The following is a 27,418-nucleotide window of genomic DNA, read 5'->3' as shown; positions in this document are numbered from 1 at the left end:
CTTCTCCATCATGTCTGTTACTGCCTGCCAGGGCTTGGGGTTTGTGGTTTCGCTGATCGGGTTGGCAGGCATCATTGCAGCCACTTGTATGGACCAGTGGAGCACCCAGGACTTATACAACAACCCAGTGACAGCTGTATTCAACTTCCAAGGGCTATGGCGCTCCTGTGTCCGAGAGAGCTCCGGCTTCACGGAGTGCCGAGGCTACTTCACCCTGCTGGGGTTGCCAGGTAAGGACCGAGTGCCTGGCTCGTAAGGTGGATGGGGTAGAGAAGAGGGAGCAGCCTGTACCTGAGACCCCAAGAGAGGGTCTAAAAGCCAGAGAAACTAATATTCAATTTTGACAAGAGCAATAGCCCCTACCACTGTGGTTGGAAAGGAAGTATAGGGAGAGGAACTTTCTGGAGCTGTTGGTATATCTGTTCCTTTAGTTATTGGTGTCCAGTTCCTCCAAGGACACATTTTTCTAATTGTTCTTGCATGAACAAGGGCAGAGTCTCCATTACCCTCAAGAACAAGACACAGGAGACCCAGACACTTGCCACTTGCTCCTTAGAGAGCCAAGAGCTCCCTTGCTGGGACAGAGACCACATAGCTCCTGGACAGACTCTGTATCCAGGCCTCCTGTGCCCACTCCAGCTTTCAGGAATTCTGAAGCTAGCAGCAAGAATAGAAAGGGAGCCATGGAAAAGACCTGAAGGAAAGACACAGGGTTCTCAGCATTGCATGGGAGGGGCCTGTGCTTGGGGGTGGGAGAGGCTCTGACCTCCAGGTGTCTGACCTCCAGAAAGTATTGGCCTCAAAGAACAAGACTCTAGAACCTCTCAACACAAGAATGTATGCCTGGCAAATGAGTTCTGCTGTGAGGGAAAGGTGTTGTGGACGGCCAAGGTCCTTCCCCATGTTTGCAGGTTAACCACACAAGATTGTAGGGGGGGTGTTTGTTTGTTTGTTTGTTTGTTTTTGCTTAGTGGATTGGTCATTTCAACTTGAAGAGAACTTCAAGTCACAAGAGGATGTTGAAAGTGTCTTTTGCTCATTCAATTGAGTGAGAAAAAGAGTAAGCATGACATTTTAATTTTGCTTATTTGCTCCTTCCATAGATACACTTACTATGTCTTACTAGGAGAATTGATCTAAGATGAGTATTGTAGGAAGGATCAGAAATAGCATGGGGTTTTCTCCAGGTGGGACTTGCCATTTCACTACAAGGTCAAGATTTAGACACCCAGAAAAGGAAGCAAGAGAAGATGGCAGTTATATGGAGATTTGTCCCTTCATAGATTCCCTATGTGTATGTGGAGTGATCCCAACTGTTGATGCAGCGACCCTGTTTGAGTGAGTTGTTTTACAAAATGTCTGTGGCCATAAGATGTCCGAGACCTAGTGCTTCCTTGTAATGGGCTTGCTCATTTGAGGAAAGGCCGCCATGGCATTCCTGAAATCTAGCTCCAATGGCTACATCAACACAGTTATTTCTGGGATTAGATAGATAAAGTTCTTTACTCTGTATTTCTGTTTTTAATTGCTGCAATCGAGTATGTGCAAAAGTGGGATGTGAAATGTAAGCAAGCAGCACCAATAGATGGACTGCTAGGCACGAGCCTTCAAGCTTGGAGCCCTGGTACCACTGGGTGAGGAGAAGTCCCTCCAGCCATTTTGCTCATTAGCAATTGAGGACATCAGTTGGCTGACCCAGGTAGAAATATTGGGATTGGCAGAAACACCAACTGTGTGTAGCTAGCCAGAGAACCCAGGACGTAACTGACTTTCTTTTTCCTTGTCCTTGAAATGAAAGCAATGATGTTTTAAAATTTCTATTGGGAGTGCAAAGATAGATTCTCAGGCTCAGCAAGAAACAGTCATACTCAACACAATCCTCCAGAGCAGTGATTCTCAATGTTCCTGATGCTGAGAACTTTTAATATGGTTCTTCATGTTGTGGTGACCCCAAATACAAAATTATTTTCATTGCTGCTTCATAACTGTAATTTTGCTACTGTTATGAATTGTAATGTAATTATCTGTGTCTTCTGATGGTCTTACACCTAATGACCCCAGTGAAAGGGTCATTCAACCCAAGGGGTTGTGACCCACAGGTTGAGAACTTCTTCTCCAGAAGCACTCGAGGCATAGGCCTGCCAGTTGCCTTCCTAGAACAAGAGGCATTCGATTAGGCTCACAGCCAGAGGTCAACCTGTTCCAAAATGACAAGGTTCCTTCTTGGGGGAAGAAAAAAAACAAAGCCCTTTGATTCCCTCTCACAAATGTAAATCATAGGGGACTAAACAATGACATAGAAATTGTGGCATTAAAAGAAATATTTATTTATTATTTATTATTATTTATTCGATGAACATTTGCTGGGCTTTCTGGGTGAGGATAACATAATTATCAAGGTGCTTGAAAATCTAGAGATAGTCAGAAAATAGACCATTATCATGTGGGGTTTCTCAACACCTATGGGTGTATATTTCTCTTGAGGGTCATCCTGAGAGTTTTAGGATACTTTACTCATTAGGTGGAAATAGAATTGTCTCCTAAGTTTATTTGTCACTACCAAAAATATCTCCTGACATTTCCAAATATCATTGAGGGTGAGGGGTTATCTCTGGTAAGGAACCACAGTGACGTGTACAAAGCATCAAGCAGACACCACAGAGGAAAGCTACATGGATGAGCTACTTGAGTGAAAGGACACAAAACAGAACAAAGATGTCTATGGCAAGGAGATTTGTAGGAAGTGGTGACAGGGATGGAGACAGTGAGAGCAAACAGAAGCAATTATTTTTTTTATTTTTTGTTTTTTTGAAACAGAATCTCACTACATAGCCTTGGCTGGTCTGGAACCCCAGTGTAGACTAGACTAGCCTCAGAGTTGTAGAGATCTGCTTGCCTCATATATATGAAAATGTCAAAAAATAAATTTAATTGATGAAAAATGACAATCCAAAATGCTTAACATACAACTACTTTAATAGTCCTTTTTATCCTTTGTATGTCATCATTTTTAAAAGTTTGGGTCATATGTATTAAATTTGTGTAATCATACTTTTAGTGAGCTATTTCATAGGGATATATTAAAGACAATTCATTTCTAAAAGAAAGAAACAAAAGAAGACAGAGAGGCAAAGGGTTTTCCAAACAGAGAAAGCCCTATCTGAGTAAAGACAGCATGGTGTGAGAGAATGGAAAGAGCCAGGCTCTGTGTCACAGGGGTTAGGGAAGGAGGGGCCACACAGTGCAGTGATAGGCAACAATGCCTAGCAAGTAACACCCATGAACAGTTGACAAGAGTCCAAAGGAAAAAGGAAAAAAGGTCATGCCCAGAGACATTTCCTAAGGTCTTCAGATTCCTGGTGAGAATGTTACAAAATATTTTTTTTGCCTCCAACTAACAGTATATAACAATAGTGGATGTTTCAGTCCTTGCTGTGTGCTGGGCATTATTTTAAGAACTCAATATATATTAGTATATATTTTACATTATTATATATTCATTGAATTCAATGGCTTGTAATTTAATGCTTTCAATAATCCTCTGAGGTGAAAACTGTTGTTTCCTCCACTTTGCAGACTGAGGAAACTGAGGCACAAAGAGGTTAAAGAGTTTGCTAAGTGGCCATGCATATAAATGGCAGTCCAGGATTCCACCAAGCTGGCTTTCCACAGAGCCTGGGCCCCTCTGCAGTACAGGAGTTCTAATCAAAGGCTCAGGAGTATTTGACAGAGTGCTTATCAATAAGAAGATGCAAATGAGAAATGTTTGACTGTTCTTGTTTAAGAACAATGAAGTGATGGTCTAACTCTACCAGATATTCAACACAGTTTTAACACTTGGATAATAAGTTGTGTTTTGCCACAAGGATGAACAGATTAATGGGGAAAAAACTAAAATTAGAACGACACAAATGTGAGTTTCATGTGAGGTACAGGAAGTTTTACAAAACATTGGAGGAAAGGAAGGCTACTCAAAAATGCTACAGAAATTATTGAGTGGGTTTCATGGGAAGAAAAATACATTAACTACTTTGTAAATATTTTTAATTACAAAATAATTTATAATGTTTTCCCCCTACATGGAAAATATTTTTCTAAGTATGAAAACAATGTTGGAAAGCATAAAGGAAAAATAAATTCATTTGACTACATTATTCAACAAATACTTATTGAGCACATTCTATGTGCCAGATACTAGAAACCCCATAAAATGGAATACATTGTATTTTTTGCCAAAACTGTAAATGAATCTAAAAACCCAGTAACCAATCAAAAGCATGATTGTTGTACTTACTGCAATGTATTACTACAATTAACAAATAGTTCACACAAATTGATGGTAAAAGATGTTAAAGTGCTAGTGAATGGATTGATAAACAGTTCAGGCTGCTAACGCAAGAAAGAAAATTATCTTCATAAATATTTTGTTGTTGTTGTGACTTTTTTGAGACAGGGTCTCACTGTGTGGCTCTGACTGGCTTAGAACGTGCTTTCTTTGTAAACCATATTGGTCTTGAACTCACAGCACACCTGCCTCTACCCTCACCCCCACTTAAAGGTGTGCTCCATCGCACCCAACCCATAAGTTTTTGGTTTTTTGGTTGTTGTTGTTTTTGTTTTGTTTTGTTTTTGTTTTTGTTTTTAAGGAAAAACAGAACTCAAACCTTCAGGGTCTCGGGGCCAGTAGCATGCCTCAGGGGTAAAAGTGCATGCTTTGTAAGCATTGCTGACCCAAGTTCAACCCTTAGGTTTCAAGCTGGAAGGAGAGGGCTAACAGTGACTCCTGTAAGTTGTCTTCTGACCACCAGAAGTACACTGTGTATACACACACACACACACACACACACACACACACAACCCACAATAATAAATAAAATAAAAAACTTTTAAGTGCTCAAACTCAGTGGGCAAAGAGATATAAATTAAAACAAATGGAGGTGAGGATCTAGAACTATATTTTCCATCTTGTTTTTATTTTATATGTATGGGTGTTTTGCCTGCATGTGTGTCTATGCATTGTGTGCTTGCAGTGGCCTCTGAGGCCAGAACAGGGTATCAGATCCCCCAAAACTGGAGCTACAGACAATTGTGAACCACCATGTGGGTGCTGAGAATTGAACCCTGGCCCTCTGGAAGAGTAGCCAGTGCTCTTAACCACAGAACCATCTCTCCAGCCCCTAGAACAATCTTTTTAAATACTGATGCTGGGAATAAACTTTATGGAAAATGTCATTCTGCATAAAGGAGATATTATTTCAATACTTCACATTCTTTGACAATTAAGTTCTCCTATGAATCTGTCTGAAAAGAGTGACCAGAAATGCTGGCAAAATAAAATTTACACATTAAATGTTTGTCATTACATTGCTTTAATATAAAAGAAAATTAGAGGAAGATAAATCTAAGTATATGAGAACAGAAAAATTTATGTGAATAATAGTACTTCTATATAAAGGACTAGTAATTTATATAAGTTATTCTTGCAAGAGTTTTAATGACAAAAACACAACTAAGTGGGAGGAGCAAATTATCAAAGATATAATTTAGACCATGTAAAGTTAGCCATACAGAGAACTGATAAGAAAAAAGTATGTCTAGAGTTTATCTGTATGAGTGGAAATAGTTTGTCTAGAGTTTAAAAATATGAGTAATTTGTTAAAATGCCTCCAAATCTTCTACTATGAAGACCAAACACTTTTAGAATCATTAGGAATATTCAATATGGTAGCTTTTTTTAAATAATAAATGTGTCAATTATTCTTCTAGCTAGTTCAACTAATATCTACTTATAATATTTTCATTGCTCTTTGGATCACCATTCTTGCCAAATTACTCAGTTGCTATTGTAGCTGAAAAAGTAAGAAAACTGGAAGGATAATTTCTCTAGTGTCGGCAAAACGGCGTCGGCTCCCGGAAAAACACAGGCTGAAGTTGCATGGAGCTGTGTTTGAGTTGAACATGGGGTGATTTCCCTGAGGACATCAGCAAAACATCTTGCTCCATTCTAGAGGTTATTAAACAGAGTTGTACCAAAGCTATTACTGTAAACAGAATCGGGTCATGGGTTAACACAGGGATACACGGTTCATTTTAACAACACCTGTTGCCACAAACAAGGAACCAGATTTTCCTCCACGGACCACCATTTGTTCTCTGAGGGAGTCAACTAAAGCAGTGGTCACTTGCTAAGAGCATAGAAACCACCCCAGGCAGTGAAAAATCCACCTTCTAAGTGTTTTAAACATATCCTCTAAAGTGTGTAGATACATAATTTCTCTTTTCATTCAGAATTCTGTGTACATAGGTTTAGCTTTAGTTTGCCACCAAAATTAATTTTTTTTCCAAAAAAAAAATTTTTATTGTCATATTTTAACCTAGAAAGAAAGCATCTTACCTAAATAATTTTTTCCCCTGACTTTTAAATTTACTGTAAAACATCATAGAGAAACCAGGACAGAAACTACTACAAATGAGAATAAATAATCTATTTTTTTCTGTTTTCGACTTACTATTTTGGTGGCGTGACAACCGGTGTTTAGGAGGAGTGAATGATAAACCAGATAGCTGAAAACCAAACTCATGGAGCTTTGTGGGAATGACAAATATGTCCTCTGGTGGAACCAAGGCTGACAATGTCCCCAGAAGCAATGCCAGAAGAATTCTGGAATCATTCCACCAGCATTATTCAATCTGATTGATCAATCTCAGTCCACCATCAGAAACCAGTATCATTTATAGTTGACTTGGCCCAGCAGCTCAGCTCAGGGACACTCAGCCATCATGATGACATCTCATTTGTCATATAAATCTGGCTTAGTCCCTCGTTTGGGTTTTTCTGGTTCATGCTTCATTCTCTACAAATATCGACCCCAGAAAGTGGTGTGCAATCAAGAGCAGGGTTGCCTCCATTCACACAAGGGGAAGACCATCCACATTAACCATTTTTGTGTGTATGGGGGGGGATAAAGCCTCGGGAGTCGGGGCTGAGTGCATCCAAGATATCATTGAAATATGAGCTGGCTTCCTGGAGAACTTGTCATGGCTAGAGACTGGCAGCAGGAATGTGATTGGTTTGTGTGTGCATGCGTGCATGCATGCCTGTGTTTCAGGACCTTGAGAAGTTCTTTTCTTTCCCCCTTCGCAGCTGAGAACCGATCCCAAGGCCTCACGCTTGCTAGGCAAGCGCTCTACCACTGAGCTAAAGGGAAGTTCTAATTAAAATGTCTCTGAATTCAGAGGCCAGGCAGTCAGGACCAGCTTGAGGCAACAGGCTGAGAAATTCTCCAACAGGATGTAGCTGTGGAGCAAAAATCCAGATCTGACCTCTTCAGTCAGGCTTTTCTCTACTTAATCATACAGTTTCTGAGAAATTCACCAACTGTAGTGAAAACTTTTCTACAACATGTGGAAGCTAGTGAGATCAAAAAGCGCTCTGGAATGTTCTTCATAGTTCCCTATCATGCTACAAATGAAAAAAACTGACCTACAAAGGCCAAATCACCAAAGGCACGGAGCTGGGGACAGGATGGGGAGCAGCTCCTCAGCCTCTCGGTGGCCAGGGCAGAGACTCAGGCCAGCTTTCAGCCTTCATAGTAACCTCTCTCTGTGTGTAGTATTTGTATAGCCCCTGTTTTATGAAGGACAGCAAGAGTCCGTTGGAACCCAGCTCCTTGGGTGTCCCAGTACCCCGGAATCGAGGTAGCGTCTCTAGAACCTGGCTTCCTGCTGATAGGGAGGGCTAGACTACATCTCTCCTCTTTACAAATGAAATAATATCAGCTGCCCTCTCCATCTGAGATCAGAACAGAAAGGTGACGTGGGAGTATGTGGATGATGTATGACATTCTGACTTATGATAGAGCCAAATGGGTGCATCTCAGGGATGTTTTATTACAATTAAGGTCAGCCTTAGCGGTCTCTGCTCACGCTCTCACAGGATGGGACAAACTCCCTTCTCCCTTAGACGGTGCATTCTGGGCAGAGACAGAGCTGGTAGGGCCTGGACGAGGGGAGAGAGTACTTCTGTCCACTCAGCCTGCTTGGCGTTCCAACCACCCTGGCTGTGAAGCTTGACCAGACAAGTGCCTCTTGGGGCCACTTCCCCAACAAATGAAAAGCTATGCCCTTGAAGCAGGAGTGAAACTGAACTATCTAAGGAAAACAGTGTGAGCAAACACTGCACTGAGGGGACCTTCTGATTAGGAGACCTCCCCTCGGCCAGCCAGGCCGCACGCCTTCCGAGCAGGAGGGTGGTGGCTTGCTCCTGGAGGCCTGGGACCAGCAGCTGAAGCCATGGCCACCACCACGTGCCAGGTGGTGGGGCTCCTCCTGGCCCTCCTGGGTCTGGCTGGCTGCATAGCTGCCACCGGGATGGACATGTGGAGCACCCAGGACCTGTACGACAACCCGGTCACCTCCGTGTTCCAGTATGAAGGGCTCTGGAGGAGCTGCGTGCAGCAGAGCTCGGGGTTCACCGAGTGCCGGCCATACTTCACCATCCTGGGCCTTCCAGGTAGGCGAGGTCACAGAGGGACAGGAGAGGCTGAGGGGCTGTGCATCCATAAGGGACTCTCAGGACTGAACCACAACCCTGCTTCGGGTGTGACCCTGGCAGCCCTGGCTCCCAAGAAAAGGTGTGAATAAGAGAAGGGGGCAACAAAGGGGGCAATAGCCACACTTCTGAGAGAATTCATACACCAGCCAAAGAAAATGGCTCTAATGTAAGGACATGCTGGTGACGGCTAATTTGAACCTTATTACTTAAGGAGACCATAAATGGCTTGCTTCCATAAGCAGGAGACTCGCTTCTGCCTGCATATACATGAAAGTAGGGAAAGGGGGTGGTATTTCGTTATACACAGAGAAATTTATCCAGAGTGACTTCAATTGTACTTTTAATTTGATTAAAGTTTTTTTTTAATTGGGGTCTCTGTGGAGTGCAAAAACATCATTATCATTAAATTATGGTTTTCTTTTTCTGCATTTGTGATGAAAATATCTGGTATACTTGTCCTAAAAATCAGAGATGTCAGAAGATAATATTATAACAATGTAGAATATAAATATATGACACCATTTTGCCTTCGAAGATGAAGTTGAATTTTGCTTCTAGTACAGATAATTATTTCAAGCATTGTAAGGACTTTGCATTCTTGATAGTATAGGAACTCAATCTTTACTTAACAAAAACAGCAAGCAAGGGTGTGGAGGGGGCTTTAATTCTCCGAAACAAGCCCCTCATAAAGAGACAGATGAAACAAATTTACAAGTTGTAAAGAGGTTGTGGAGCCCTTGGGATGGAATTGTAAAAAAGCAATTCAATGAGTTCATCTTCATTTTGAGAAAGGAGTAGAGGCTGAGTGTCAGGGTGCGTTCTGTCTGGGGAGTCACTCATTTCAGGGCTATCACGGTCACCGACTCGGGAGACCTGAGTGGGGAGGAAAGGAGGAAGAAACAGCCAGAGGGGAGAAAAACAGACTGAGAGACTATGCTGTGTGGAAGAGACAGGTCATGGGGAGGCCGTGCAAAACGTGGATTGCTGCATGGCTAGCCACACCCATGTTAATTATTAGATGGAGATAAAAAGACTGAGATCGTATTCACATTTCCCCAAGGTGGCTGTCCCATGCTCACCACCCTCTTTCCAGCACCCACCAAACACTGCTGATAGAGTATTCTCTCACAATTTCTGCTTTGAATCTTCCAAACATCTTTATCCACTCTCATGTGCCTCATTATGGCACCTTCACTCTGGTACCATGGTGGGATCCTTTCCTTTGACCCCCCTGAGAATCTCTCCTCTGTCTCCTGTAGTTCCACAAAACTTAACTTCCACCCAGGCTCTGGAGGCCCTTTGTCCTCCTGTCTAGGATTCTTCCCTGTCAATTCACCCCTTGTCTCACTTCCTCACCTTTCCTGCTAGCCTGGGCTCCTGACCTCCTTCCCTGGGGAAAAAAAAAATTTTTTTTTTCATTTCTAACCATTGTCAAGTTCTGCCTCCTTCCTAATCACTGACAACCAAATTGAAAGACGGTATTTTCCCACCACTCCCAGACAAACTCATCACCTTTGTCCTAGGTAACCTGCTCCTTTGAGCACAGCACAGGGTTGGAGTGATCCTTCCAACCACCAGTTCCCACTCCTCAGTCTCCTACCCATGGCAAAACCCAGGAAATCCCCGTGATTCTCTGTTCCCTGCTTGATTAGTAGCAGATGTGACAGTCCAACACAGCAGCCTTTCCACACCCTCTCCTTCTTTCCCCGCTCTCTCTTCCTAAGGCCAAGGCCCCATTCCATTCTTCTCTCTCTCTTCCTAGTGTTTTCTGGCCCAGCTGCCCAGAATGTTCCCTTTCACCACCCACAACTGCCATTTCCACAAATCTTATCTGAAGCTTTCCCACATCTTCTAATTTAATGGGATCCCACAAACCAGAGCAGCCTAAGCACATGTTCATAGCATTGAACTTCCCAGCCCCTTTTGACACTTTTCATGGAGCTGAGATGTATTTCCTGCATATCTCAGTATACAATGCAAAACTGGCCTTGTGAGCACCTGTAAATTCCGGTTCAGGGGACATAAGTGAGTCAAAATGTCAATGAAAAGGCAGTGGATTTGACGGTACTTTTACATAGGTGTTTGCAAAGCAGGAAGAAAATGATTATTCTGGGGAGAGGGGGCTGTCTGAACTCTAGATTATTAACGTCATTATTTATACAATTGTCTCACTCAGCTCTGTGCTAACACAGAGTGAGAGTCTCCTCCCAGTCCTGACCATGGAGCCTGGTAGGGAGGCTATTTAGAACATAGTTAATAAAGTACATTGAACCAAATAATAAACATTTATTTTTATATTTATGCAAGCCATTTGCACACACACAAAAATTACAGATAAGTTTCTTCTCCCAAAAGATAGAAGACTGATTTTGCCTTTGTACTATGTTTTTACTGTCGTGTTTCTATGTGTAGAAAATAACCTGGTCCTCCTCCTTCTAAAATAGTCACGTGATCACCCAGTCTTGTTATTGATAAGTTTCTGCATACTTACTGTATTACCTGGTAGAGCCTCAGGAGCTGTTAGTTGGAGTAGTTAATGCCAGCTGCTGCAGCAACCACACTACACAATTCAGTAGCTTCACACCAAGTAGGTTTACTACCTGCCCACATGAAGTCCATAGGAAAAAAGGGCATAGATGGGCTATTCATAGAAGTCGAGGCAAGAGAAAGTCATAGAGGAAGCATAAGGGCTTTTAAACATGTCAGCCTGGAAGTGACACGTCACCTCCACTCAGAAAGCATTGGCTAGAACTAGACATATGTCCCTGGATGGTGAGAGATGTGGGGGCTTATGGCTATTTGGTAAGCACTGATCAGCTCAGCTGCAAAGGTCCTTTGAGCAGGAACTGTCAAGGCTGCCAGCTGGCCCCCATGCTGTCCTCCCACTCACCCCCTGTTTTCTTTGCCATCGTTTTGTTTGTTAGTTGCTTGTGGCTCTTGCTTTATTGGAACCTAGGGCCAGGTTTCATGCTGGCTAGGCAACTGCTCTGCACTGAGCTACATCTCTAGCCTTACTACCACGCTGATTTCAGTTCTACGAAGCAGGTAATCCCTCAACTGCACAATGGTCAGAACCAATAGGAGTGCAGGAGAAGGCATGCCGTTGATTCATACTCATTTTTTTTTTCAGCAAATATTGCTAAATTCCTCCATGTGTAGTATGCTGTCTGATACAAGGGTATGGTTTCAGAGGGCAGACATTTGATAGGAGTGGTCAGGAATCCGGAAGGAGGGAGGGTTGGAGGAGTTTCTGTGAAGAAAAAATTCCTTAGGACTTAATATCAGATGAGTGTAAACACGGTCATGGAGCAAAGGCACAAACTTCTTCCCCAAAAACTTAAATGGAGGGAAGGGAAATGTGGCAGTTCCTTTATTCCATGTCAGGCCAGACAGGCAGCTTTTAGACAGGCAGCCCAGTTACCACCACAAACAAGTGCTGAGATGTTTTTCAAACCCTCAAAGGGAGAGGAGGTCCTGGACTATGCTGAAAGCATTTTAGGGTGCAGTACGCTGGCAGAAACCACACCCCAAAGACTGCAAAGATGAATGTAAGGTCCCATAGCTATGTGCTTAGTGACGCTGAGTGCAGATGGTCTTCTCTCTGTTGGTAAGTTTGTGGCCAGAGGACCCTGAGCTGCCTGTCTGCACCTCCCACACTACCCTGCATTGACCCCACACACAACGGTGTAGGGGAATGGAATGGGGCTGCTATTCTATGCTATCTCTCCTCTGTTAGGCTGGGCTGAGCCATCATAGGAATAAGTGTTGGGGCAGGGGAATTCCCAGTAGCCACACAGATCCCCCAACACTCTGGGTTATAGGAACAGGATTCCCCTGAAAACCAAGAGAAACATGGCTTGGGAGTTGCCGTGGAATACAGTGTGGAGTAAGGAGCCACTGGTCTCGTCAGCAGGAGTGGTTGTAAATTGCAACCCAGACTCGTGTGACTTAGATTTGACTGGCTGAAGGAATGGGTGGGAAGGTCATCTAAAGGCAGCAACATAAGCAGACGGGGCTTCCAAACAGGAAGTAGAAGGGGTCTGAGGACAGTTGTGAAGGCTCTGAGGGAGCAACATTTACCAACCAGAGTGCAAAGCACAGAGACCCGTCATCTGAAACAGCTGTGTGGACAAAAACCCAGGGAAGAGGAGAGAAGACTCCTTGGTGGTGGATGACATAGAGACAGTAGGAAAGCAGTAGAGAGATGGTGTGGGTGGCTTAGTTTTGACCTAGAACAGGAGGGGAGAAATATGCCTGGAAGTGTTAATAGAGAATCACGACAGACACCAATCATACTTTTGGTTAGTAACCACAACAATCACCACCAGGTATTAAATTCTTCCTTAGTGAGAGCTCTTTCCTTGCAAAATCTTCACTTAATCTCTAAAGAAACTTTTTCATGCCTATTTGGTGCTTACAGTCATAGAACAATTTGATTGTGGAGTCTCCTACAAAGAGGACAGGGAGAGAAGAGGTGCCAGTGACAGCAGTGCATGCCACCAGCTCTGTGCACCTAACAGCTGGATTTCCAGTCCAAGCAGCATGCAGTGCCCGGAAGTGGAGCGAGCGGCCATATGTCAGGCTGCGCTTAGGCTCTCCTATGGGGAAATATGTACAGATTTATTCTTGCAAGGTAGAAATTGAGACTCCAAGAGGAAGGAAATGGAATATGGCCAAAATCACATGGAGAGAAGATGGCCACAAGTCTGAAAGGTTTTTCTAAACTGTCCTTTCCTCCTGCCTGGCCTATTTCGACTTCCAGCTGGGAATGGGTTTTTGAGACCTCCAGAGAGAGGGGTCTGGACTTTAGTACAAGAAGCGTAAAGGATACATCATCCACGTCCCTTTTATAGCAAAATTAACTGTACACAACAGAGTATCCCTTTTATCCAGAGGGTGGTCTGAGTACTGCTTCCAGTACTTCCTAGAGACAGTGGAACACCGAAGCAAAGATCAGTCAGCAAGCAGGGCAGAGGGAAAGCAAACTTCTACCAACCTCATGCTGCTGCCGCTGCCACCATGAAGACTTTGCACTCAGATACTGTTTGCTTAATGTATTTGCAAACATTTGGACGTGTTTGGGGCAGTGGTAAGCCCTAGGGTTAGAGGCAGGTGTGTCCCAGATATCTTAGCTCCTCACATCTCCTGGCTTAATTTTCCTCACCTCTAAAACACCACACTGTGTGGCATGTATGTGAAGAAATAGGCAGCCTAGTCACAAGATCTGGCTGTTGGCACTTCTAAATCATCATTGTGGCTACGCCACCCAAAATATCTGAAGTAAAGATAACTTCTTTTCCCCATCCCTGTCACATCTGTGTCCTGAGTCCTTCAGTATTTCTCAACCCCACATCAGACATTAAGAATCTCGGGGGTTTCCATATGAGAAGTATCAGTTCCCCCTTCTGCATCACAGTGTAAAATCAACCACTGGAGAACTGGGAACTTTCCCATCAACCACAGTTATAGACACAGAAGGAGGGGTTTCAACCAATCTACACTGAACCCAAAAATCTACAAGGAAAAAAAATATGGTTATTCTGAAGTACCTTTTCTAAAGTTGTCCTGCTCATTTCTTTTTGCCCTTGGCTGAATGTTTTCTCGTGAGTCTAATGCACGTGGTCATATGAAACCAGTTGGCCTATTCCCAGTTACTGAGGGAAAAGCCTGGTCCTAAGAGATGAGTGATTCCTTTAGTCATAAAGTTGAGCTGGGATCTGGCAGTGCCTCATGGTTTTTAAACAAGCTGTTTTCCCTCCCTTCAAACGGGGGTGGAGAGGGAGGGAAGTACAGCATGCCTTTGACTGTAAGGACAAACATTCCAGTGTTTATACATCATCATATATGTGAAGGAGAGACCACAGGGAGGTGAGCCCATGTCTATAAAGCTCATGAGGACCTGTAACTTGGGTTAAAATGAGTCTACTTGTCCTGGTTTTTCCAGGAACAAAGCTGAGGCTTAAGAATCAGAATACACTGAGCAATGGTGGCGCACGCCTTTAATCCCAGCACTTGGGAGGCAGAAGCAGGCGGGTCTCTGAGTTCAAGGCCAGCCTGATCTATAGAGTGAGTTCCAGGACAGTGAGGGATACACAATGAAACCCTGAATAATAATAATAATAATAATAATAATAATAATAATAATAATAATAATAATAATTTAAATGCCCCCCAAAAGAACCAGAATCCTTGCTCAGCTTGCAGCTGTGGTGGTCCTGGTCTCAGTGGCAGGGCCAGCTCCCACAATGTGGCCTGCCAGGGGCTGGCCTTGTCAGGGTAAGCATCGTTTCTTGGTGGTGATGGTGAGGGGGTAATATCACTAGAGTTTTATAGCCGAGTCTCACCTGAAAGGCTGACAAAATACTACAACGAAAGTACCTTAGACTGGGAAGTTGATGAACAACAGCCCTACTGCTTATTTCTCACCACTCTGGAAGCTGGAAAATCCAAGGTCACAGTGAGGGCAGGTCTGCCTCTCTTGAGAGATGTTAGCTTTTGCTGTGTTCTCACTTCGTGAAAGGGAAGGAAGGGCCAAAAGGTACAGCCAGACTTCCGTGACCCCTTTGATAAGACCTACTGCCATTCCTAAGGATTGAACCCTTCTCTTGAGACTCCACGCCTCTATACTATTTATACTATTGTGATAGGGATTAAGCTCATGTGGCTCCTCTGTCATTGCTGGCATGGTCCTGTGTGGCGCCCTTGGTCTGTGCTTTAACCCTCCCTGGTGCCACTAGGTCCAGCCTCCCTCTTCTCAGCCGTCTGCTTTTGTTCGTCACAGCACACACTCTAGGCAGTTTTATCACATGTTCATGTATAGTTTGTACAAACCAAAGCCATGTGGAGTTGCCAGCGAAATGATTCTGTTAGGGAAACAGAGGAAACTTGTATTTATCAAGCCTGGCTTCATTTTATTTAGATACTGAGTGGTGCCTGATCCTCATGCCATCTCTTTGCAAATCTGAGGGGTAAAAGGTATCAAGGTGTGGGTCTTTATTTCACTCCGGAGTTGAGGGAACTTCATCTGAGGTCAAATGACTTTCCCAGGGACACTCAGCTGGCATCACAGTGTGGCAGAATTCAGAGACATGAGGCCCTTCCTACTGGTTCCTTGAATTCTCTGGAGAAACCAAGTCTACCTTGTTCTGAAGTGTCCCCTCTGAGGTCAGCCACAGACTTCCCTATATGGACTCCCCACCCCAGCCCTTCCTGCCTCCAGTCTGAGACCCAGCCACCTGAAATTGTGGGTTCTCACCCTGCTCCTCCCAGCCCCCACCAGCGGGCCTTTGGTTCCCAGTGAACGACTGTCTTCCCAGCACTACTCTGTTGCCAGCTCAATGCTGACAACTCGGGGTGCTCTTTCCTCCCTGAGCCACCCCTCAGGACCGTCTTCACACTTCACCCTCAAAATCTTAAATTATCAAACAACTAAATGAAAGACTCGGAATGAGGCATAACATCATCATTTCTCTAAAGGTTCCCAAGCATGCTCGGGGGCAACTAGGGTTGAGACCACACCTTGGTACCCTTCACCCATCAGTCCACGGCTACTTTACTGAATGGGATATTTTGCAACAGGGAGGGAACACTGAGTTCCAACCTTTCTGTTTGTTTTTATCAGCCCTGAGTCTTGCCCTCCCTTCTGGCTGATATGGCTAATTATTCACTGGAAAGAATGCTGCAGTCACACCTTTGGTGCAGGGAGGCAGACCACAGAGCCTGCTGACTCATGTAGTATCACTTCATAAAGCCTGTGTAGCTTGATCAAAATATCAAATAAGAGACTCAGTGGCAAGAAGAGAAACCTATGGTTCCAGGTAATTTTCCTGTTTTCCTGTCTATGGAGAAGAGTCTATATTCCAAATAGTAGACCCTTCAGGTTGAAAAGGGAAGCTCAGATCACCTTCCTGACTCTCCAAGATCATTACGGATGGTACAAAGCTTGTCCACCCACTTCCTAGCACCTGCCTCCATCACAGTTCCCCTTCCCAAAAGAATCTCAAGGGGTTTCCAAACAGAGAATACCTTGGTCCATGCACATAAGCCTAGGTTCCTGGACCCAAGCTACAAATCAATATTGCATCCTTTCTAACCTCATGGAAAAGAGGGGGTAGAAGTATGTAAGAGGTTCTGAAAAATAAGAAGGGGCTCAGAGCTATGCTAGAACCCTGATTCAGAGCAGATCTTGCCTTCATCACAAGTCTACAGGCCAAGAAAGAGCAAGTGAACAAGAAGCATCTGAGAACCTGCCACAGAGGCTGATGTGACAGACTGTGCAGGCCCCAACCCCCGGGGGTTCCGGGGTACACTGACAGCACTCTCCACTGTATTTTTGCCTTCTGCCTGCCAGCTCCCCACATCGCTTCTCATCCAATGATGTCAGAGGAGCCCCCAACACAGTATACATGGGCTATGTTTTCGAGAACAGATTATTAAAGCCACTCAATGGAGTCAGGGGCTTCACCCTTGCTGAGGGTGGAAGAAATGTAACATCCGTAGACTGAGGAAGGGATCTTCATTATCCTCTGTGGTTGTTTGGTCAGTTCATTGGTGCTCACTTGGTTTCGGTTGTTTTATCTGAACCAGACGCCTTGCCAAGTGTTTCTCAAAATGGATAAATTATATTTTTTAATAGCTTAGAATTTGAAAGATCAAAGTTAGAGCAGTTTTTAAAACCATTAGTAGGTTCCTGGGTAGACTGAAAACTTCTAAGAGGACCATGGGAGTAAGACGGAGGGATGTCCATGTTCCTTCTTGTTCCCAGACATCCAGTTTCCTGATAGCAACATCTAAAACCAGAACAGCCCTGAGGGTATTTATTTCCGGAGGGTGTGGGCTATCTCACAAAAGTCCTCTGAGTCACAGTTCTGAACCACAAAATCACCGTGTGATTTAACTCTGTGTGTGTGTGTGTGTGTGTGTGTGTGTGTGTGTGTGTGTGTGTGTGTAAAAGACAACTTGACCTACGCCATGGGCTGCTGTCACAAAGTCCTTTGGCATTTACTCAGCTAGAGTATTCCCAAGGTAAGAAGAGATATAGGCTCAGGACTGTGGAAATATGTAATCTCAGTATGTAAAGCCTTGAAGACTAATCATTTCTCTTGAAAGTTTATTCCTCTACAATATTGGAAGGAGGTGCAGAGGACTTGAGCTCTAAATACTTGATGAAATCCAGGCCTCATAGTGAACACCTATAATCCCAGTACTTGGTAGGCTGAGGCAGATGGATTGTTGGTAATTCAAGGCCAACCTCGGCTACATAGTAAGTTCGGGGCTATCTTTGAATACATAACAAAACTCTAAACAAATGAACAACAAAAGAAAACCCCTAAAACATGATAGATAAACAAATCCATGGATAAGAATATCAAGGTATTATGAATTCATGGCTACAATAGTTCAGTGCGTGCTGCCTCTAAATACACAAAGACAGAAGTGAATGCATAAGTAGACAGCATGCATTTGCATTTTTTAATAAGGAAATGAACAAAGTGTTTGCTCCCAACACACTGCAGGGCCAGCAAAGCCACTGGGCATGGCTCTGGAATACAGGTAGAGGAGCAGTAGAGCCATCATACTTTAGGAGTAGACATGTCTTAGTGCCCCTCCAATGCTCATGTGTTATCTGTGTCTTACTGGAGTCACCAATACAGTAGCACAGAACTCAACTGTAATCTCAAGATGCCAAATTTATTAGTTTTTCCAAGAATGATCCATCGCCGGCTCACATAAACCTGTATTGAGAATGCACCTGCTAATTAGACCAAGGGTAGTGACAGTGGCTTATAGAACATTCCTCCCAGGAGTAAAGCAAATAATCAATCTCAAGGTCCTGAGGGAGCTGAGAATCAGAACAAAGTAGATGGAAGTCTGTAGTGTTGAGTCTGGGAGATCTCATCTCAGCCAGCCACGAGGCATGGCAAGAAGGCCACTAGGAAGCGTTTCTGTCATTTCTTTTCTATTCCCAAGTTTGAATTTCACCTGGGCATTATTAATTGGACTCACAGAGGCTAAGAATGACATCTTTCAGGTGGCCCCCGGGCCCCCCTACCATCATTAGAATGATGTAGGTCCTGTGAATCTATATCTCTAGCTGCTTCCTGATTTGGTGCCTTGGGTCTAACTAGTAATGTAACACTCAGTGGGGCTTTGTCTGTCTTCTCTAAAAGGAAATACTTCCCAGAGAAACTGCTCACCAAGATGCTGCTCTTGGTAATCCCTAAGAGGTGAAATAAAGAGTCTTGGGGGGGGGGGTGTTCTACAAGCTCAGACATGTTTATAATGATCATTTACAGCTTTTTAAACTGGGAGATCATTTAAGTGGTTTCAAACAAGAGAAAAACAATCTTTTCATATGTCCTCTGACACTGCAGTGTGGGATGTGGTGCCTGTGACTGGGACCTCACATGAGACGCCCCTCCCATCGGCAGGGACAGTCAGCAATGCTTTGGTCGTGCTTTGGAAACTGTCCATCAGCAATTAGTCTTTAAAGAATACACTGATGAAAATATCTTGCATAATTTTAAATCACCTGATTTCAATTAACAGTCTCAACATGAATTAGCTTCAAAATATGTTATTTTTTAAATGGTGTCAGAATAACTCTAGATTCCAAGAAAAGAAGGTATTTAGCCCTCATAAGTAACTGGAATCCACAGCTAAAATTTGTCAGAACTCTTGACTTTCACCTACTTGTCATTATGTGGCAGCTTCTCCACCTGATGGAAGCCCTGGGGTCCCTGGACCATGTGTCACCCCTCCCCTTGAGAGAGACTGATCTGAGTCCAAAGTACAAACATCTTACACAGGGGGTCTCATTTGCCAGGTTCCAGTCACATGCCCATGCTGGATTAAGTCATTATGACCAAGAGTCAAGTTTCTAGCCTGAAAGACCAGGATTGATAAATAACTCAGAGTGGGTCCTTGGATCATTCTGTCCCACAAGCCATTTGCTCTCCATCTAAGTAGATCTGCTTCCTAAATTGAGGGGGAAAAAACAATTTTAAGTTTTTATAGCAATTGGGCATTTCTGTGACACTCAAACAAGTGATTCTTCATTTTGCCAGGGCATCAACCTATGGCATTTAAACTAAAAGATTTTTTTTTAGTACTAATATAAGACATGGCAGCCATTGGGATTTGTGTGATGGGGAGAAAGGGCTATACTAGAAGGATAAAACAAATTGGTGTCTGGTGTTTTATATGTACCAAACATATGGCACATATGTACATATGGTACATAACTCATCAGCTGAACTCCACCAGACTGACCCACACTAGGAGACTTGCTCACTGGGAGACACCAGAGACCATATGTCTTCCTTATAAAATTCTTTATGCTTACAATAGGCAAGCTTGATGAATGTCTCTCAGCATTTCATAGTGTTCACTACTGACATCCCATCCCTAGTATGGGAGTTTCATAAGTGACTGTTAGGATGAGTTGCTGTCTTTTAATATAAACTAGAAACTATGTTGGACCTACCTGGAGGTGAGGACCATAGCAGGATCCAGTAGGACCTACAGAAACAATTGATTCCTAGAAAGAGGACACTCTTGATAAACTGTGGTCATGTTGAAAGACTTAATATTAACATACTGATCATTATGCAATTATAAACCTACAGTTCACCCATGACCTTAGTAGTTGCTTTTGAAGAAGGACAAAAATAGAGGATTATTGGTATAGTCTCAGTACCTTCATTTCTTCATGCTAGACTTAGTGCTGAGTTGCCCTACAGTTTGTTTTCTTTTCTCCTTTTTTTTTTCTGAGATAGAGTTTCTCTGTGTAGCCTTGGAATTCGCTATGTAGACCAGGCTTGCCTCAAACTCACAGAGATCAGCCTTCCCCTGACTCTCAAGTGCTGGAATTAAAGACATGCACCACTACCGCTCAGCTTTCCCTATAGTTTCTATGTGCTGCATGAAGCTTTCAATTCCTATGCAAAGACAAGCAGAATGATGCGTGGGTTAATTAAATTTACTGTCAGCTTGATAAATAATTTGATAATCACTTTAGACAAATGCATTCCCTTTCTAGGCCCAGATTATCAAGTTTTGAAGTAAGAATAAATACCCAGAGTTCTCTGAACCTCACCCATCCATAACTCCCTTTCTATGGACATCTGTATGTACATCTTTCATCACTCAGAGGAGTACAAGTGATGCCTTTTTTCATTCCGCGTTTTTGCACAATGTCAGAGTTCACAGTTTACGGTCTTGCTAGTCCTCAAAGGTTCAGCAGTGGTGGATTGGAGCTGTTGCATTTTACCAACATAAAACCTAATCAGTGTCGTTGTTTGTTGGCTTATGTCATTCCCTTCTTCTACAGCCATGTTGCAAGCAGTACGAGCCCTCATGATTGTGGGCATTGTTCTGGGGGTCATCGGTATTCTAGTATCCATCTTCGCCCTGAAGTGCATTCGAATTGGCAGCATGGATGATCCTGCCAAGGCCAAGATGACACTGACCTCAGGGATCCTGTTCATCATCTCAGGTAAACCCAGACTCCCACTCTCAAGCATGCACCTGCAAATGTTAGAACAATTTATTTTGATAGAAGTGGCTCCTCCCCACTACTAAACAAAGCTCAGAGTGTTTCACACTCAGATTCAAGGTCTGAGTGCATGAAAGCCAAATTACACTCCACAGAACTGTAACCCGTTCTAAGGTCCCTCTTAGCTGCTGCTGATACTGCAATAGGAGAGGTTCAACCCTAAGCCTAGCAGGCGACAGGGCCTTTGAAAGGCATCTTCTTTGTGAAATGCTAGAAAGTGGCTTTAAGGGGAAAGCTCTTGCCAGTAACCAAAGAGCAGCCCCCAAATGCTTGATTTATTTACCCTTGGATCCTGAGGTGCATGGAAACATCTCTTTCTGTACACACACATATGAATCCTTCCAGAATTAAATATGAGATGAGCTCTTTGCCTACTGTCTAGCACATAGTTGGAACTCCACAGTCAGTGGCTGCTTGATCATTCTATTGCAGGAATGGAATATCCTACAGTCTTTCCACCTGAACTCATTTCAGCACAAACTGCCTCAGAAACATCGTGATCCCTTAAACTGGTCCTTGTTCTTTTCCCACAGGAATCTGTGCAATTATTGGTGTGTCCGTGTTTGCCAACATGCTGGTTACCAACTTCTGGATGTCCACAGCTAACATGTACAGTGGCATGGGTGGGATGGTGCAGACTGTTCAGACAAGGTAACCTCTTAGTTGGCTTCTTGGTGATCCGCAGAGAATATTGTAAGAGGAGGACGATTAAACCATGTGCCTAATGTGACTGTCAGTGCCTGAAATAGCAAACATTTATCAGAGGCAACCACACCGTATCATAACTCAACAATGATCTATAAATTCATAAGCTTCATTTCCATGAAACACCCTTGCTGATATGACTTGAGGCTGATCCGGCATTTACACTGAAATACAGTGACAGTTCACAGTATTTATCTAGCATTCTTACACAGGGCCCCATTGTGGTGGCAATACGACAGGCGTGGTTAACCCAAGATGCAAATGAGCATCAACTTAGACCCACAGTCCGTAATGGAGGCTTGACAGGAGCGGGGAAAAACCCCAATAGAAAGGAGAGAAGTCCGGTATGGATGGGGAGAGGCCTGGTTCCTCCAGGGACTGTTGCCTTTTTCTCTCACTCATTCATTCATCCAGCAAATGGACTGAACACCTGCTGAGGCCCAGGCAGAGACCAGAGTGCAAGAGACACAACCAAGCTCCACACTCTCATGGAGGTCCAGGAGATGGAGATGAAACCTCGCTATAATTTGATGCCTGAAAGGAACAGGACGATTTTTTTTGAGACTTTATTTCTTTTTTTTTTCTTTTTTAAGATTTTAAATATTTATTTTATTTTATTTAAATAACTTTTTTCATTTATTTTACATATCAACTGCAGTTTCCCCTCCCTCCTCTCCTCCCAGATTACCACCCCCCTGCTTCCATCTACTCCCCATCCCCTTCCACTCCTTCTCCTTTATTTCTTTTTGTTTTATGTGTATGAGTGTTTGCTTGCTTGTATGTCTATATATCACATATGTGTCATGCCTGAGGAGGCCAGAAGAGGGTGTCATATCCCCTGGGAATGGAGTTGCAGACTGTTCTGAGCTGCCATATGGGTGCTGGGAATTGAACCCAGGTCCTCTGGAAAAGCAGCCAGTGCTCTTGAGCACTGCGCCATCTCTCCATCCCCAGGAAAAAAATGTTTAATGGAAAAAGCAATATCAATACCTATATTTGTTTAGGCCAAGTACCATATTGATGTATCTCAGCAATGAGCATCAGCAAAACCCCTAAGGAGGAAAGTCTTGTTTTAATGTAATTTGATGTAAATCCTGTCTACATAGAAGAACCTGGTATTTCTCCAGCCACCCGGCAAGCGGTATAGACAGGGTATCAAGACGGTACAACTGTCATGATCTGACTCTGGAACTCCAGGGCTCATTCACGTTTCTCCTTTGTTTCAAGACCGAGGAGGAACATGATCACATAAGTTTCCATTATTCTGTCCCAGGTCTCTCCCATAGTCTCTTGGTTATAAGAACAACCTGGAAGTAGCTGATCAAGTCATTCCTGATTGCCTGGGACTTTCTCGTTTTTAATACCAGGAGTCTGACATCCTTTGAAAGCACGTTCTCAATGATCTAAAGCGCTCCCCCACCCCCATAGGTCACAACTCCTAAAAGTCCACCAACTCCCAATAAGACTACCTTGGATATCAAGCTTTTAATGCCTGGGCCGTTAGGGAAGAGTAACTATATAATGCCACCTGAGATAAGCACCACTATGAAAACTCCAAGATACCAAAACTCTCTGAGAAACAGCTTGAGGCTGGCGACTCCATCACTCTTAAACTTCTCTTGTCAAGGCTTGCAGGCTCACTCACTGATCAGGAGAGAGGAGGAGGAGGGACCGGAGGAGAACAAGGGGGATGGCATGGCTGGAAGCAGTGGGAAGAACCTGGAGGGTTTAGTCAACTGTATTCACAGCATCTCCCTCTTCAGGTACACCTTCGGTGCGGCTCTGTTCGTGGGGTGGGTCGCTGGAGGCCTCACACTAATTGGGGGAGTGATGATGTGCATCGCCTGCCGTGGCCTGACACCGGATGAAAGCAAGTGAGTCCTCCCTCCCACCGCGGCTAGAATTTCATTTGATGTATACTTTATAGCCAGAATAATTGATCCGCATACATGGAAGAATGATATCAGCTATGGATTCATTGAACTTCCTCTTTTATGGGGAATCTAAGGAATAGAACAAGATTCCACCAGGAGTGTTCAAGATGGATACACTTTGAAATTGGGGGGAGAGGGGGCGGTAATCCCTCTAACTTCCTTCTAGCTCCAGTGCTTCCTAACTCTGTAATCCTTCCCTGGAAGAGATTTTTGCATCAGCTACCAACTACAGAGATATTTGGCAAAATATTTGATTGCTTTGACGATGGTAGGGGATAATGAATCTGGTTTCTAGTGGGTATATGCCCAGGGTGGACATCCAGCAATGCACAGGAGCATCCCTCACCACAAAGGATCTGCTCCAAAGACCAATAGCCCTGTAATTGAGAAACCCTGCTCTTAACTTTTGCAAAGGACCCAGGATCCATAGAGCCAGATTGTGTGGTGGTTCTACCACTCACCGGCCCTGTAACTATGGCAGGTCATTTCTGCTCTCCTGGCCTCTGACAGCACATTAGGATTGTTAGAGCACAACACCCTATGATAGTTAATTTATGAACAATAAAAATGTATTTATCATGGCTCTAGATCTGGGAAGTCCAAGATGAAGGCATTGGGATTGGTGTCTGGTGAGAGCCCAGTCTCTGCTGCCAAGATGGCACCTTCCTGCATTCTCTGCAGTAGAGGAAGTTTGCTTACATGGAAGAAGGAACAGGAGGTCAAGGAAGTGATCCTTTTGACTGCCTTATGGCTTGATCCTGTCTCCAAAGGCCAATCCCTTTTTTGTTTTGTTTTAGTTTTTTGTTTTTGTTTTTCAAGACAGGGTTTCTCTGTGTAGCCCTGGCTATCCTGAAACTCACTCTGTAGACCAGGCTGGTCTTAAACTCAGAGATCCACCTGCCTCTGCCTCCGGAGTGCTGGGATTAAGGGCTGTGTGCCACCACCACCCCAAAAGCTGGTCTCTTACCATCACACTGGAAATTAAATTTTCCTGTGGATTTTGGGGGGCACATATTCACCCCCCAGTAGCCTCTGAAACCTTGCCTGTAAAACAAGCAAATTAGAAATTATACATATGTACATCCCAGCCGACAGATTCTGTGATTCTTTGTCAAAACAAAGTCCCACTGGACATTATCACCTTCACTTTAATTAAAACAAAGAACTCAGTAGTCAGTAGCAACCATCTCATTGCAGCTCTAATACGTACATGTGTTAGACAGACAGACAGAATTTCTTATTAATTTTTTTATGTTAGAACCAAAACCAAACAAAAGCCAAGGAGGTAGACGCTGGTAATACCAGCACTGAGGAGGTGGAGACGGTGGGAATCAGGAGTTCAAGGTTATCCTCAGCTACACAGCAAGTTAGAGGCCCAACCTGAGCTACGTGAGATACTGACGCAAAACAAAGACAGACAGACGGGGAGGAAGGAAGGAAGGAAGGAAGGAAGGAAGGAAGGAAGGAAGGAAGGAAGGAAGGAAGGAGGGAGGGAGGGAGGGAGGGAGGGAGGGAGGGAGGGAGGGAGGGAAGGAAGGAAGGAAGGAAGGAAGGAAGGAAGGAAGGAAGGAAGGAAGGAAGGAAGGAAGGACAAGCAATTATTTAAGTCTGCATGCAACATGATGACAGGTCTCATTACAACATTTTCATCCTTGTGTCCAGTTTTGTCCTTACTTGTCTCATCCCCCACATGCTCCCCTGTCCCCTCCCTCCTTGCTGACCCTTTCCCTCCAACAGCCCCTGCTTCTGCTTTCACACCACATATACTCCATCACCCTCTCTCAGCCACCCTTCTCTTCCTTTAAATTTCTCCCTCTCTCTCCAAGTCTCCGTTCTTCTTTGAAGGCCTGGTGTAAAAGCAAGAGATTCTGTTCTGCCACAGACCTCTTATGCCTCTACGAACTCAGTGACTCGGTGCCTTGGTCTGACTAAGACTAACATTATCTCTACGAACACGGAACTGTTCGGTGCCGAGACTGAGACAGTGAAGAGTAACTGGAGAAGCTGGTCTCCCTACCAAAGACACTGGTGTTCACGGATTGTTTCTTTTGCTTTCAGCTTCAAAGCCGTGTCTTACCATGCCTCTGGCCAAAATGTTGCCTACAAGCCTAGAGGCTTCAAGGCCAACACTGGCTTTGGGTCCAACATCAGAAACAAGAAGATATACGATGGGGGTGCCCGCACAGAGGATGATGAACAATCTCCTCCTTCCAAGTATGACTATGTATAATGCTCTAAGATACCCCCCAACATGTGCAGAAGAAACCCTACCCCAAGAAGAGCTCACTCCAAAACAAGGACATTCTACCTTGGTCCCTTATTGCTTTTGACTGACAGTTGGAAGTTGGTAAAGCCTTGATTTCATCCATGGTGAGGTTAGACAGTCTTGGCCACATGTCTCTGTCTCTAAATATTCCATCACAAAACAGCTGAGTTATCACTTATGTGTTAGAAGGCACAATTCTCTCTTATCCCAATCCTCTGCTTTTTACTATAGACTTTTAAATACGATGACAGAATGTAACTTGACTCACTGTCTAATACTTTGATGACTTGGACAAACTTTTCCTCCTCATATTTAATAACCCTGATGACGATCTATTTCCCAGCTTGATCCCCAAGGAAAATTTTAAAAGGGAAAAAATAGATTAAAAGGCATTATTTCCTACTAATTTTGCTTTACCCACCCCCAACTTGACTAATAATAATAATAATGAACACTGATTAAAGAAAAAGAAATAATAGAGGAGAGATAGTTGAGGTCTCCCCAACATACCATCTGAGACACTCGCATGGCGACTCAGTGGTTTTCAGTAGAGGCAAACCAGCCTGTTTACTTCTCTTGGCCTCTGCTAATTTCAACAAGACCATCCCAAAGCTTTCCACCTGAGGTTCTCCTTTTGTCAGAAGTCAAAATTTTCCTTGGAAGAGAAAGAAGTGGAGTTTTTGGTAACCTGAGTCCTGTGTACAGTTATAATAAATAGTACATTAGCAAAATGGTATATAATATCGCTGTAAATTAACCTCACCCTTACAGACAGAAAAATCTGGTGGGGGGATGGGAATCATTCCTTGACGTTGTCTATATTGTACTCTATAAGGTTCTGCATAAATCCAAACTTCATGAAACACTTTTGATCCTAATTGTTTCTTTTGAGGTCTCCACAACCCGAGTACTCATAGGTACAGCCCTTGTTTTAAAAAATAAAAAAAAATCAAATCCCAAATTCTAGAAAGCAGCTTGAAACTGGTTCGTTTTTTCAGAAAGAATAGTGAGCCTGTGCATGCTCACTGGCGTAGCTATAGTCACTGCCAATTAACAGTGGCACTCCCTTGGCCCTGCGGTCAGTTCTGTGGTTCTGACAGCTGCACCAGTCCTTAGCATGTGGGCCACACCCTTCTCTGTGCTTGTAGGACTGCCCTTTGGAGGAGAAACATGAACTCCATCCCAATGTGCAGCCAGAAGAGGCTCCCAGGAAACGGAGATGAGGATGCTCACTAAAACCCACCCAAGCCCAGAGCAGCAATAGTGCTGTAAGAGCCTGGCCACAGTGTTGTTACAGAGGAAAGGGCAGTCCTCTCATTAATAGTGCATATAAAAGTGGCCTCCAGGAGTTGAGTGAATACTCAGGGGTGTCTCCAGGTAGCACACAGAGTCCTTCCCACTGG

General features: G+C 43.8%; 1 protein-coding gene across 2 annotated transcripts; it reads left to right on the top strand.

Moving 5' to 3' along the window:
• The first annotated feature begins 10 nt into the window (after window positions 1-10).
• Window positions 11-25,979, top strand: Cldn18 (claudin 18). 2 transcript variants are annotated; one of them, XM_059267081.1, is made up of 5 exons: window positions 11-230; window positions 20,886-21,050; window positions 21,644-21,761; window positions 23,579-23,689; window positions 25,808-25,979. In XM_059267081.1, exons 1-5 carry the CDS (start codon window positions 11-13, stop codon window positions 25,977-25,979), a joined length of 786 nt encoding a protein of 261 aa, XP_059123064.1. The 2 variants fall into 2 exon arrangements, with proteins under 2 accessions (XP_059123064.1, XP_059123063.1); XM_059267080.1 differs by lacking the exon at window positions 11-230 and adding an exon at window positions 8,293-8,512.
• The last annotated feature ends 1,439 nt before the right edge of the window (window positions 25,980-27,418 follow it).

The sequence above is a fragment of the Peromyscus eremicus genome, chromosome 7 (assembly GCF_949786415.1).
Source record: "Peromyscus eremicus chromosome 7, PerEre_H2_v1, whole genome shotgun sequence".
In the NCBI taxonomy this organism is placed as follows: Eukaryota; Metazoa; Chordata; class Mammalia; order Rodentia; family Cricetidae; genus Peromyscus; species Peromyscus eremicus.
The sequence above is the reverse complement of the archived record's forward strand: the minus strand, read 5'-3'. Positions and strand labels throughout refer to the sequence as shown.

What these genes read in the sequence shown, in the direction of transcription:
- Cldn18 (XM_059267081.1), top strand. Translation starts at nt 11, where the DNA reads ATGTCTGTTACTGCCTGCCAGGGCTTGGGGTTTGTGGTTTCGCTGATC. An exon ending in GATCCTGTTCATCATCTCAG is followed by an intron (nt 21,051 to 21,643) that starts GTAAACCCAGAC and finishes CTTTTCCCACAG; the next exon opens with GAATCTGTGCAATTATTGGT. An exon ending in GTGCAGACTGTTCAGACAAG is followed by an intron (nt 21,762 to 23,578) that starts GTAACCTCTTAG and finishes CTCCCTCTTCAG; the next exon opens with GTACACCTTCGGTGCGGCTC.